Below are 13,261 nucleotides of genomic sequence, written 5' to 3'. Positions count from 1 at the left end.
TGGGGTTAGTGAAGATCTTTTCCCATTCTGTAGGCTGTCATTTTGTCTTGTTGACCATGTCCTTTGTTTTACAGAAACTTTTCAGTTTCAGGAGGTCCCATTTATTAATTGTTTCTCTCAGTGTCTGTGCTGCTGGGGTTCTATTTAGGAAGTGGTTCCCTGTGCCAATGCGTTCAAGTGTACTTCCCACCTTCTCTTCTATAAATTTCAGTGTGGCTGGCTATATGTTGAGGTCTTTGATCCCTTTGGACTTGAGTTTTGTGCATGGTAATAGATATGGGTCTATTTTCATTTTTCTACATATTGATATCCAGTTATGTCAGCACCAGTTGTTAAATATGCTTTCTTTTTTCCATTTGATATTTTTTTTTTGCTTCTTTATCAAAGATCAGGCCTCCAGAATTTCTTTTATTGCACAGGATTGTTTTGGCTATCCTGTTTTTTTTTTCTTTTCCAAATGAGGTTGAGTACTGTTCTTTTGAGGTCTTTGCTGGGATTTTGATGGGCATTGCATTGAATCTGTAGATTGCTTTTGGTGGAACTAGCTCTTGTAGACCAGGTTGGCCTCGAACTCACAAAGATCTGCCTGCCTCTGTCTCCCAGGTGCTGGGATTAAAGGTGTCGTGTGCCACCACCGCCCAGCAAATGAGTCTTTTTTCAAGCCTTTGCTAGTAACATAATTTTCAAAATGAAATTCTCAGGCCTTTAGCATATTTCCAATCCATAATTGATCAATTTCTGCATTATCTTGTCCTAGAGGACCTGGCAGACCCGTCTGACATCAGATGTGTATTATGTATACGAGACAATGCCTATTTCTGATACTTCTGTCTCATTGGCATTGCCAGGCAGGGTCTTGTCATGTAGCCCATGCTGACCTTGTATTTCCTTTTCCCATCTCCACATTCTACAGACACTTGAGTCAACATACCTTGCCAGTGTCTGGCTTGGGTATATCCAGATCCTAAGTGTGTCATTTAGTACTGGTAGTTCAACAGTGCATTTGGGGGCTATTGTAAGGATTAGAAAAGCCTTTACAGTACTACACGCAGGAAAGTTTACTGCTTCTCCAATGTCTGTCTTCCTCTTTTCGGACTCCTTTGCTTGTGGACACTTGGTTCTGCAGAACCAGCACTGTTTCCTAAAGCCCGTTCTGACTGTCCTGGATGGTTTTTCCTTAGTGCAGTGACGGGTATTCGTGTTGTCCTACGGCTATTCACGGCGTTGGAGGGTTTAGTTAAGTACTTTCCTAAACGTGGCTTATTTTAGACATTTTCCTTATTGAGTGGGAGATGCTGTTGGGGCTTCGGAGTTGGAAAAAACAGTAGTCTGACAGGAAATAAACCAAAACCAAACCGCAGCCCTCTTTACTACAAGCCGGCCCTGCGACGTGTCCCGGCCGGGCCGCTACTTCCGCTAGGAGTCGCGCCAGGAAGTTCCGGAAGTCCGTTCCGAAATCTCACACGGAACTTTCTTCATTGCACTTCCGTTGAGCTTCGCGTTGTTGTTTGTCCTGTACGACTACCCGTCCGCAAACGAATCTAGCCCGGGAGTTAAGAATCCAGGGAGAGCAGTCGCCAGCCGGGAGCTTTCGATCCAGACGCCCTCCGGACTGGCAAGATGTGTTCCCTAGGGCTGTTTCCCCCGCCGCCGCCTAGGGGTCAAGTCACCCTATATGAGCACAATAACGAGCTGGTGACCGGCAACAGCTATGAGAGCCCGCCTCCCGACTTCCGGGGCCAGGTGGTCCGAGTGGGGATGCAGGGCTGGGTCTGAGGAAAGTGGGGCTCCCACGGGAGACTAAAGAGAACGAAATGTATTTTAGGGCTGATATTGGCCTGTAGGGGATGCCAAGGCATGTGAGGAGGTTCTAGAAGTGGTAGAGAGAAGGAAGGATGCTCTGAGCCAGGTCTCTTCTCATATCAATCCTGTGAAAAACGGTTGGGGTTGCAGATAAGGGCTAAAGTTTGTTTTTCTGTCTCACAAGTGTTTCATTTGAGAATATGGGAAAGGGGCCGTGAAATCTCTTATGCCTAGGCCAGCTATGGGTTGGAGATGGCAGGGGTTTCCGGTAAGATCTGGGGAAGAGACTGACTCTTCCCCCATTTCTGAGGTATAGTGGATCAATCTTCCTGTCCTACACCTGACCAAGGATCCCCTAAAAACCCCTGGGAGGCTGGAGCATGGTACAAGAACTGCCTTCATCCATCACCGGGAACAAGTGTGGAAGAGGTGCATCAGTGTTTGGTGAGGCGAAGGGGTGCGTAGGCTTGGTCTCCAGAGCCTGGAGGAGTGGGAGGCACAGCGAAGGGGTGCGTAGGCTTGGTCTCCAGAGCCTGGAGGAATGATGTCACCACACCTCTGCTTTGGGCTGCTCTTGAAAAGGCTGCTTTATTCAATCTCTATCTTCCTATCTATAACAGCAGAAATCATATCAGATAACCCATCTAAAACCCAAGGCTTTATCAGAAGCTTCGTTTATCCTGAATGGCTTGCCTTGATTTCTGGTATGATTTTACAGACCTGCTCTCATCACCCACCTCATGCCGTTCATTATTCGTTTTGAACTTTTATCCGAATCTTAGGAAAGTTAGGTAAAGGCTGTATTGGTTCTTGCATACATAGGTCACATGTAAGAGCTGAAGCCATGTTACCTGGCCACCATTTTTAGCTGTGTAGCCTTGGAAAAGTTACTTAACTATTCTGTCCTCAAGTGAAACCTGTGTAGTATTAAATAGATGCAAAGATGGGCTGGAGAGATGGCTCAGGAGTTAAAAGCAGTGACTGCTCTTCCGGAGGACCCTGGTTCAATTCCCAGCTCCCACATGGCGGCTCTCTGCTGTCTGTAACTCCAGCTCCAGGGAACTCGACACCCATGGCAAAACACCAATGCATGTAAATTAAAAGAGAGAGAGAGCCCCCTCTAGTTAGTTGACATTACCAGATTGGGTTAAAAGGCACTATAAAAAAATAGATGCAAAACACTTAGAGGCCTGTCCTAGCACATACTAATCCCTGAAATGTTTGCTGTCACCGTTATTACCGTTATCTGTAAGGAGTTACCACATAAACCGTGTGTGGTAGTGCATGCCTGCAGTCAGGCACATAACCGGGTGTGGTAGTGCAAGCCTGCAGTCAGGCACATAACCGGGTGTGGTAGTGCATGCCTGCAGTCAGGCACTGCGCAGGGGATCCAACGTCCTTCTTAGCAGTAAAGTAAGATGGAGCCCAGCCTGGATTCCATGAGCCTCTCTCAAAAACAGCCAACCAAATCAAAAAGCAAACAAAACAGAGAAGCAGTAGGGTTGTGGTGATCATTAAATTGGACTCTGGAAGCATCCAGCCCAGTGCCTGGCACATTGTAGGCATATTTACTGATGCAGTTACAGCCAGCTGTTTCTCAGGTATTGCTCTTCCCCTACTGTTGTCCTACTTATCCCTCAAGTCTTACATTCTGCTTCCCAAGTCTCTTCTATATTCTGGAGGTTCAGGCTACTCCACCATTTTTTTTCCTGGAGTCCTTAAGTAGCTTCTTAACTGATCCCTTTCTCCATTCTGGACTATTCTAATTTCAAATTGATCTTTCTGAAATGCTTAAGACACTTTGATGATCTGCCATTCACCGAAAGTAAGGGTGACGCTCTCTTTCTCTCCCTCCCCCCCCTTCCCTCCTTCTCTTTTTGAGACAGGATCTCATCTTAATCAGTATATAGCCCTGGCTGGACAGAACTCACTATTTAGACCAGGTTGGCTGAGGACTCACAGGGCTCTTCCTACATGCTGGAATTAAAGTTGTGAGCTACTACACCTGGCCAAGCCCTAACTCACCTCAGAAAGTCCACCACCCCCAATCCATGAGATTTAGTTACCTCACCTGTAAGTGTGTAAGTGGGCAACCTGTCATTTAGATTATTCTGATAAATGAAAGCGCCAGCCAGATTGGGAGGCAGAGGGCAGGCCAGGTACAGTAACACACCCCTTTAATCCCAGCGTTTGGGAGGCAGAGGGCAGGCCAGGCACGGTAACACACACCTATAATCCTAGTGTTTGGGGGGCAGAGGCAGGTGGATCAAGGCCAACTTGCTCTACAAAGTAAGTTCTAGGGCAGCCAGGACTTTACACAGAAAAACCCTGTCTTGAAACAAAAAAAAAGCAATAAATAAAGTGCTTGATGCTTAGTTGGCACTCATTAAACATACAGTACCTCCTTTAAAAAAAACAAAAAGGAGGCTTCATACTCACTGTGCTGCTAAGAATCTTGAAATTCTAATCCTCCAATTTTTACCTACCCGGTACTGAATTACAGGCCTGTGCTACCATGCCTGACTTGATGTGCTGGCAGGGACTGCACCAGGGCTTTTCTCATGCTAGGCAGGTGTTCTATCAGTGCCACACCCACCCACCCTCTGTAATGTGTTTGCTGAATGAGACCTGTTAGGGAGACTTGTGACAGGATGAGAATAACTGTTGTCTTTTTCTATTTATGAGGCGTGATGTGGGCCTCTTTGGAGTCCTGAATGAAATTGCAAATTCAGAGGAAGAAGGTCAGTACCCCTCTAGTCCCCTGTACTTGTAAGCTTGTCTCCTCTTCATACTTTCCTCAAACTCACCCTGACACCTGTTAGCCCATCTCCTGTAGCCTGCTGTTTTCTGTCACTGTCTCTTCTGTGTGCCCTGGTGCCCCAGAGTGGGTACTGGGAAGGAAGGTGCCTAGGCCCATCGAGTGCTGGGCACAAGGATTAGAGTTTTGACTCTGTCCTCACCTAAGAACATGGCTAGTAAGATGCAATCTGAGTTGTCTCTCTAACCCCACAGTGTTTGAATGGGTAAAGACAGCATCCAGCTGGGCCCTGGCTCTCTGTCGGTGGGCCTCCTCCCTCCATGGCTCCCTGTTTCCACACATGTCTGTAAGTTTGGCTTCCTCCTACCTCTTTCCTTTGTGGGCAGGGCTGGGTGGGATGTGGTCCAGCTCTTCTGTGGGAAGTGAAGGTGGAGGTGAGCTCCTGTGTATGGAATGTCTGTCTGCTGTGTTCTTACAGCTCAGGAGCGAAGATCTGATTGCTGAATTCGCCCAGGTAACTAATTGGTGAGTGTGCACCCTCTGGCACCTGTAGGACAGAAGTTCTGAAGTTTGGGAATTCCTCTGGGGGAGAGTTCAAGGCAGACTCCTCCGTATTGTTACCTTGTTCTGTTAGTTTTAGCTCAACTCCCTTCAAGCTGGAGTCGTTTGGAAAGAGGGAACCAAATTGGCCTGTGGGCCAGTCTGTAGAGGTGGTTTTTCGTTTTTGTTTTATTTTTCTAGACAGGGTTTTTATGTGTTACAGCCCTAGTTATCTTGGATGGAACTTGCTCTCTAGATCAGGCTGGCCTCAAACTCAGAGATTACCTGCCTCTGCCTCCTGAGTGATGGGGTTTAAAGGTGTGTGCCACTGCCTCTTGGCAGAGGGGGTGTTTTCTTCATTGATGATTGACGTGGGAAGGCCCAGTTCACTATGGTGGTCCTGGGTGATATAAGACAGCAGACTGAAATCTGATACAGTGGCACATTCTAGCACTCAGAGGCAGATGGGTCTCTGAGTTTGAGGCCAGCCTGGTCTGTATCGTGAGTTATAGACAGCTAGAGCTACATAGTGAGAGACTGTAACAAAAACAAAACAAGGCCAGGTGGTGGTGGCGCACACCTTTAATCCCAGCACTTGGGAGGCAGAGGCAGGCAGATCTCTGTGAGTTCGAGGCCAGCGTGGTCTACAAGAGCTAGTTCCAGGACAGGCTCCAAAGCTACAGAGAAACCCTGTCTCAAAAAGCCAAACAAACAAAACAAAAAAACCTACCTAGCCACCTACCCAACCTCCATACCCTACTCCCCAGAAAAAAAAGCAGACTGAGCAAGCCAGCTAATGTTGCCACAGTACAGCCTCTCCTCCAGTTCCTGCCACAGTCCCTAGGAGCCTTGGCTTCCTACCCTCACTGCTCCTGGATGCTCACAAGCTGTAAGATGAAGTAAACACTTTTCTCCCCGAGTTTGGCTGTGATGTTTATCACAAAAGTAGAGACCCTAACTAAGATGTCCCTCTCCACAACCTCAGAAAGGAACAAAAGGAAAACTGAGTGTCCCTCTCCTCTGTGGGAAGGAAGAAAGGAGTCTGAGTAGCTAGGCTGTTGGTGGAAGTACAGCTACTGTCTTCATGCTTATTCCCCCACAGGTCAAACTGCTGCTTACGGGTCTTTGCATGGCACCCTCACACCAACAAGTTTGCAGTGGCCCTGCTGGATGACTCTATCCGTGTGTATAATGCCAACAGGTGCGTGGCTGTATGCAGCAGGTTCTGGTTCAGACTGTTCTCATCTTCTGCCCTTTGTGGGCTGGTCTGTAGAACTCCTAGAATTGGTTGATTGTGTCCTTTCTATATCTAACTTCTTTTTTCTAAGATGGGGTCTCTGCTAATCTTGAACTCAGAGATCCACCTGCATCTGCTTCCTTAGTGCTGGGATTAAAGGCGTGCACTATGACGCCCAATATATATCTTTAAATCTTCTGCTTCTGTCCCATAATATTCCATGTGCTTGAAACATTTTTTTCATGCGTTTGAACCATTTTTTAATTTTTATTATTATTATTATTATTTTTTGATCAGATCCTGTGCTGAGGATCAGACCAGGACTTTGTATAGGCAAAGTACCAGAGTTACTGCTGAGCCTCGTCCTTAGGCCCATGGGTCAGCTTTCTTCTGTGGGGTTTTACCTTTTAGTTCTACCTTTTTTTTTTTGAGATAGGGTTTCTGGTTGTCCTTGAACTCACTCCGTAGACCAGGATGCCCTCAAACTCATCAGCCTGTCTTAGCCTGCCTCCCGAACCCTGGGATTAAAGGCGTGCCCCACCACACCAAGCCTGTTTGACCTTCTTTTAAATTTTTTTAAAATTATATTTATTACTTATTTTTTATAATTTTTACTTTATGAGCATTGGTTGATAGTTTGTCTGCATGTACGTCTGTGTGAGGGTGTCAGATCTGGAATTGGAGTTACAGACAGTTGTAAGTAAGATACCACGTGAGTGCTGGGAATTGAACCCTGGTCCTTCAGAAGAGCAGTCAATGTTTTTAACTTCTAAACCATCTGTCCAGCCCCTAAATTTTATTTTTTATGTGTTCGAGTGTTTGGCTGCCTGAATGCCTGTGCACTGCATGCATGCAGTGCCTGTGGAGGTCAGAAGAGGGCAGCATATCCCCTGGAAGCGGGGATACAGCTTGTGAGCTGCCGTGGCTCTAAGCCATTTTTCCAACACCTCGTTTTATCTTTTTAACTGGACTCAGGTTCCCTGAGCTTAGGGTCCCTGCTTTGACTCAGTTTCCCATCTCTTTACTCTAGCACTATAGTTCCCTCCCTGAAGCATCGTCTACAGAGAAATGTGGCAGCACTGGCCTGGAAGCCCCTCAGTGCCTCTGTCTTGGCTGTGGCCTGCCAGAGCTGTATTCTCATCTGGACCCTGGACCCCACCTCCTTATCCACAAGGTGAGTTCTGGCAACCTGTCCTGACCTGTCCTGTCCTGAGGGTCATTCCAGGAGCCTTTGGGGGTCTGCAAATTACCCTCTTCACAGCACTTCTAGGGTTGTGGAGAAGCAGATGTAAGGTCAGGTGGGGGCTAAGATGCTTTGTCTAGACAAAGGGACAGAAATTAGAGGTTTCTGGGATCATGGGAGGACATGTCTGTGGGTCATACACTGTCAGAGTTACAGAGTAGGGACAAATAGAGACCTGAGTAGAAACCATAAAAATTGTAACAACTGCCAGTCGATGGTGGCACATGCTTGTAATCCCAGCACTGGGAGGCAAAGGGTGGATCTCTGAGCTCAAGACCAGCCTGATCTACAGAGCAGGTTCTAGGACAGCCAGGACTGTACAGAGAAACCGTGTCTCAGGAGGAGTGGGGATAATCTCCCTGAGAACTAAAAATAAAACCAGCAGAATTCTAAAATTGTGAATAAATCAAAAACCTTCTGTCCAGCTCCAGCTATTGGCAAACGAGGACAGTGTTCCATGCCTGCAGCCCAAGTTACATCAGGACCCTTTGGCTCATAAGGAGCAGGGCAGCCTGGCCACCAGCCTGAGGCCTCAGCCTACCTTCAGAAAGGGCGAGCAGGAGTGGCAGGTGGCAGAGGAAAGGGAGGTGTGAAAGAGAATAAAAAAAATTCTGTTTTATTTTTCAAGATAAGCAGTCCCCTATGTAGAACAGGCTGGTCTTGAGTTTACAGAGGATGCTGGGATAAAGATATGTATCCCCATGCCTGGCCTGCCTCAGTCTGTTCTCAGCTCAGCATCTTGTGTCACCACGTCAGACTTCTGAGAAGCTGCCATCTGTCCATTCTATCTCTTTATTGTCTGTCTGTCTGTCTGTCCTTCCGTCCATCCATCCATCCATCCGAGACAGGGTTTCTCCGTGTAGCCTTGACTGTCCTTGAACTCACAGAGATCTGCCTGTGCCTGCCTCCCAAGTGCTAGGACTAAAGGCACCACAATACCATCACCGTCCATTACTATTAACTAAGCTTAGAAATTACTTGGATTGCACCAGCATTTATGTTGATGTTTTGTTTTTGTTGTAGTAATTTCAAAAAAAAGTCTTTTTAATTGTACAAAACATTGGTAGTATGGTAATACTGAGTCACATGTCTTTGGTTGTCTATTGAGATAGGGTCTAAGAGCAACACTGAGCTCAAACTTCAGTCTAGGTGAGGCTGGCCTTGAACTCTTCACCCCCCTCCCCCAAAGTGAAAGGACAACGGGAGAATATCACCACACTGATTCCTAGGAAATTTTTAAAAAATATTTATTTATTTTATTATGTATACATTATTCTTTCTGTGTGTATGCCTGCAGGCCAGAAGAGGGCACCAGAGCCCATTACAAATGGTTGTGAGCCACCATGTGGTTGCTGGGAATTGAACTCAGGACCTTTGGAAGAGCAGGCAGTGCTCTTAACCACTGAGCCATCTCTCCAGCCCCCTAGGAAAAATTTTTTAAAGGTTTATTTTACTTTTATTTATTCTTTTTTGATTTTCCAAACAGGTTTTCTCTCTGTAGGCCTGGCTGTCCTGGAACTCACTCTGTAGACCAGGCTGTGCTTGAACTCAGAGATTGCCTGCCTCTGCCTCCCAAGTGCTGGGATTAAAGAGGTGCACCACCACCGCTGCTGATTTTTGTTTTTAACCTTACGGGTGTTTTGTCTTTGTGTACATCTATGTAACGTGCATGCAGCACCTGAGGAGGCCAGAAGAGAGTGATGCACCCTGGACTGCAGTTACAGATGATTATGAACCTCCATGTGGGTGCTGGGAATTGAACTGGATCCTCTGGAAGAGCAGCCAGTGCTCCTAATCACTGAACCATCTCTCCATACCCCTTCCTAGCAAATTAATTTTTTTTCCCTAAGGAGAAGCCAGCAAAGTTTATTGAGAAGTAGAGTAACTGTTCTTGTAGAAGGGAGGCTCTAAAGAAATGGGCTTCCCTTTGAAATGTTTTTATTTTAGGGATGGAGAGGTGGCTCAGGAGAGAATAGTTTCAGGGGATCTGATGCCCTTTTCTGGCCATCTTGGGCACTACATACACATGGTCACTGACATACATGCATGCAAAACAGTCATACATATAAAATAAAAGATTTTTGATCACGTGTATGTGTCACATGTTACAGGGACAGTGAGTTGGAGCTCTCAAGCTGAGCTGACTTGCAAAGATAGGTGCCGTTCACTGTAAAGATGAATCGTGTCCATGGCCCTGGGGGAAGGGAAGAGCCAGGGCCCAGTGGTGGAGGTCAATTTACACACAGGTTTTTGGTAGACAGGAAGTTGTGGGCACATAAAGGTGGGAGATGTTCTGATAAGGAAAGGTGATTGGTGCTGGGACTGAGAAAATAAGACCAGCAAAGGTTGGACCCTTGAGGTGATGTCATTGGTAACCCAGCACAGTGACTCCAGCACAGTCTCTGAGACTCACTGTCGGGGCAGTCTTCTGGAAATAGGACTCCAGCTTCTGCCTTTTCTGTGTATCTCTGGCTGTTCTAAACTTGCTCTGTAGAGTAGGCTGGACTCGAACTCAGGGATTCAACTGCCTTTGCCTGCCAAGTGTTAGGACTAAAGTCATGTGCCACCACCACCCTGCCAGCTTCTGACTTTTTATCCTGGCTCCTGCCCTGAAAACCACAGGTTCTCTGTAGACCTTCACATTTAAACTCCACTATTTATTATCATTTTCCCAGCCTGAATTGAGGTTAGAGGCTATGAATTAGGGGTTCTAGTGAAAGCAAGGAAACGGAATCATGACAGGGTGTTTTCACTTTGTATTGTTTGGGTGCTGGCAGAGGCCAGAAGAAGGCGTTGACCTGCTGGCTGGAGCTGTAGGTGGTTTTGTGCATGCAGAAAACACACACACATACACACACACACACACACACACACGGAGTGCAGGGCAGACTCCTGCCCCCAGGAGCAAGTGTTCTTAGCCATTTACCCTCTGGCTGCCTTGGTGCATTTGTTTACCATCTGTGTTCCTGTTTTTTTCGAGATGGGTTTTCTCTGTGTAGCCCTTGCTGTCCTGGGACTTGTTCTGCAGACCAGGCTGACCTCGAAGTCAAGAGATCCACCTGCTTCTGCCTTGCAAATGCTGGGATCAAGGGCGTTTCCACCCCCCACCCAACCCGTCATCATCTTTTTACCCTATCCCTTTTGTTTATCCCGCAGACCCTCCTCTGGCTGTGCCCAGGTATTATCTCACCCTGGGCACACACCTGTCACCAGCTTGGCTTGGGCCCCCAGTGGGGGGCGGCTGCTCTCAGCTTCCCCTGTCAGTGCTGCTGTTCTGGTGAGTGGTTCCCACCCCTCTGTGGTGGAAAACTTGGGGGAGTGAGATTGTTTGTCTTCAGTTTATCTAGTGAAGGAGCTATCCTCAGATCTCCCCCTCTGAGGCAGCCGTCATTGTAATCATAAGCCGAGGTCTTCCTTAGGCCTTTGTGCATCGAAGAGGGTGGCCTGGGTGAGCCGACTCTTAGCACTGAGTTTCCACACCACCTCCTTTGCTCTTAGGTATGGGATGTCTCAACAGAAATCTGTGTCCCCCTCCCTTGGTTCCGAGGAGGAGGGGTTACCAACTTGCTGTGGTCCCCAGATGGCAGCAAAGTCCTGGCTACTACTCCTTCAGCTGTCTTTCGGTGAGTGGGTAAAAAGCCAAGATTCCAGAGAAAGGCACCTGACTCTGGGGACTGCAAGATGAGACAGTCCGGGTTTGGAGCTTGAAGGCCCCAGGCTATAATCTTTGTCTTTCTCTGGCACAGAGTCTGGGAGACCCAGATGTGGACTTGTGAGAGGTGGCCAACTCTTTCAGGGCGCTGTCAGGTAAGAGGGGCCTGTGGCCCAGACGCTGGGAGGAAGGGGATGTTAGTAGGCGTGGCTCCCCACCTCCACGTCTCGCCTGCTTTAGTCCTCTTCCAGATCTCCTTTCTCCTGCCTTTTCCTTCCTGTCCCCAGACCGGCTGCTGGAGCCCAGATGGAAACCGACTGCTCTTCACTGTGCTGGGGGAAACGCTGATTTACTCCTTGTCATTCCCAGACCCGTGTGGTGAGTTACAGCACTGCAGAGGGAGACGGCAGCCTGTAGAGTGCACTGGGGGTGAAGGAAGTACAGAAATCTAGGAAACCCATCACTGTACATTAGAAACCTCTGCCCTTACAGGGACAGAGAAGGGACACGTTGGAGGTGCGAAGTCAGCAACAATTGTGGCAGATCTTTCTGAGACAACAATACAGACACCAGATGGAGAGGAGAGGTGGGTTTCAGTGCCCGTGGGAGGAGTGATGAGAAGTCGGGAGAGCCACACTGACTGCATCTGTCCTGTCCTGGCACAGGCTTGGCGGAGAGGCCCACTCCATGGTTTGGGACCCTAGTGGTGAACGCCTGGCTGTGCTCATGAAAGGTAAGGAGTAAAGAGAATGGGGCTTTGTTGAGGCTGGGTCTCCTTGATTAGCCCTGGCTGTCCTAGAACTTACAAAACTTACTCAGTGGATTAAAGGCGTGTGCCATTACACCCGCTAGAGAAAAAGTGCCTTTCTTAAGCCGCAGCCTAACAGGCTTTTGACAGCACCAGCGCTGTTGTTCTCTGCCCTTGCCCTCTGGGACCTGGCTTCTAGAGTTTCCTGTATTAGCTGAACCGTTTTTTACAGGAAACCCACGGGTACAGGATGGGAATCCCATCATCCTCCTTTTTCGAACTCGGAACAGCCCTGTGTTTGAGCTGCTTCCCTGGTAAGTGCTGAGCGGGGACCTGTGGGTCTGGCCTCCACAGCGTGTCCCCACATACAACTACACAAACTTCCCCGCTGCCCTGGCCTCTCACCTCTTCCCCTTCTTGCCATAGTGGCATTATTCAGGGGGAGCCAGGAGCCCAGGCTCAGCTCATCACTTTCCATCCTTCCTTCAACAAAGGGGCCTTGCTCAGTGTGGTGAGTAGACAAGGGCTTGGCTGTGTGCGTGAGCATGTTCTGTAGGGTCTCCTGGATAGCTAGAGACCCAGTGGTTTGGCCCTGTCAAAGGCCACTTCTAGGTCCATGCTCTTGACTCCTTTCCTACCTGTTTTCTGCAGTGCTGGTCCACAGGCCGAATCGCCCACATCCCTCTGTACTTTGTCAATGCCCAGTTCCCACGCTTTAGCCCAGTCCTTGGCCGGGCCCAGGAGCCCCCAGCTGGAGGTGGAGGCTCTATTCATGAAGTGCCACTATTTACTGAGACACCGCCAACCTCTGCCCCTTGGGACCCTCTTCAAGGACCACTACCTCAGCCCCACTCCCCTCACTCCCATGTGTAAATAAAGTCTCTGGGTTCGATTCATTTTCTAGTGTGTTGCTGGGTATAGTAGAAAAAGGAGTGGGACCACGGGCCAAGATTCTACTTTCTCTTTCTAGCCACCTGCGAATTTGATCAAGTTATTTAGTCCTCAGATGGCTTCCTTTTTTTTCTTTTTTTAAGATTTATTATGTATATGGTGTTCTGCCTGCATGCCCGAAGAGGGCACCATATCTCATTCTAGATGATGGTGAGCCAGCATGTGGTTGCTGGGAATTGAACTTAAGACCTCTGAAAGAGCAGTCCGTGTTCTTAATCTGTGAACCATCTCTTCTGCCCTTTATTTTTTAAAGATTTAATATTTTATGGGTGTGTTGGCTGCATATACATATGTGTATCACATGTGTCTAGTGCCCACAAAGTCAGTAG

At 47.9% G+C, this 13,261-nt stretch overlaps 1 protein-coding gene across 1 annotated transcript; it reads left to right on the top strand.

Annotated features, from left to right (window-relative positions):
- The first annotated feature begins 1,453 nt into the window (after positions 1-1,453).
- Positions 1,454-12,877, top strand: Aaas (aladin WD repeat nucleoporin). Its single transcript, XM_038343613.1, has 16 exons — positions 1,454-1,743; positions 2,120-2,247; positions 4,489-4,544; positions 4,816-4,907; positions 5,040-5,086; positions 6,204-6,302; positions 7,369-7,512; positions 10,738-10,858; positions 11,080-11,204; positions 11,328-11,388; positions 11,521-11,611; positions 11,726-11,819; positions 11,899-11,966; positions 12,214-12,295; positions 12,408-12,492; positions 12,633-12,877. Exons 1-16 carry the CDS (start codon positions 1,621-1,623, stop codon positions 12,852-12,854), a joined length of 1,638 nt encoding a protein of 545 aa, XP_038199541.1. The 5' UTR covers positions 1,454-1,620; the 3' UTR covers positions 12,855-12,877.
- The last annotated feature ends 384 nt before the right edge of the window (positions 12,878-13,261 follow it).

The sequence above is a fragment of the Arvicola amphibius genome, chromosome 9 (assembly GCF_903992535.2).
Source record: "Arvicola amphibius chromosome 9, mArvAmp1.2, whole genome shotgun sequence".
Lineage (NCBI taxonomy): Eukaryota > Metazoa > Chordata > Mammalia > Rodentia > Cricetidae > Arvicola > Arvicola amphibius.
Note: the sequence above shows the minus strand (reverse complement) of the source record. Positions and strands in the feature narration are given on the sequence as shown.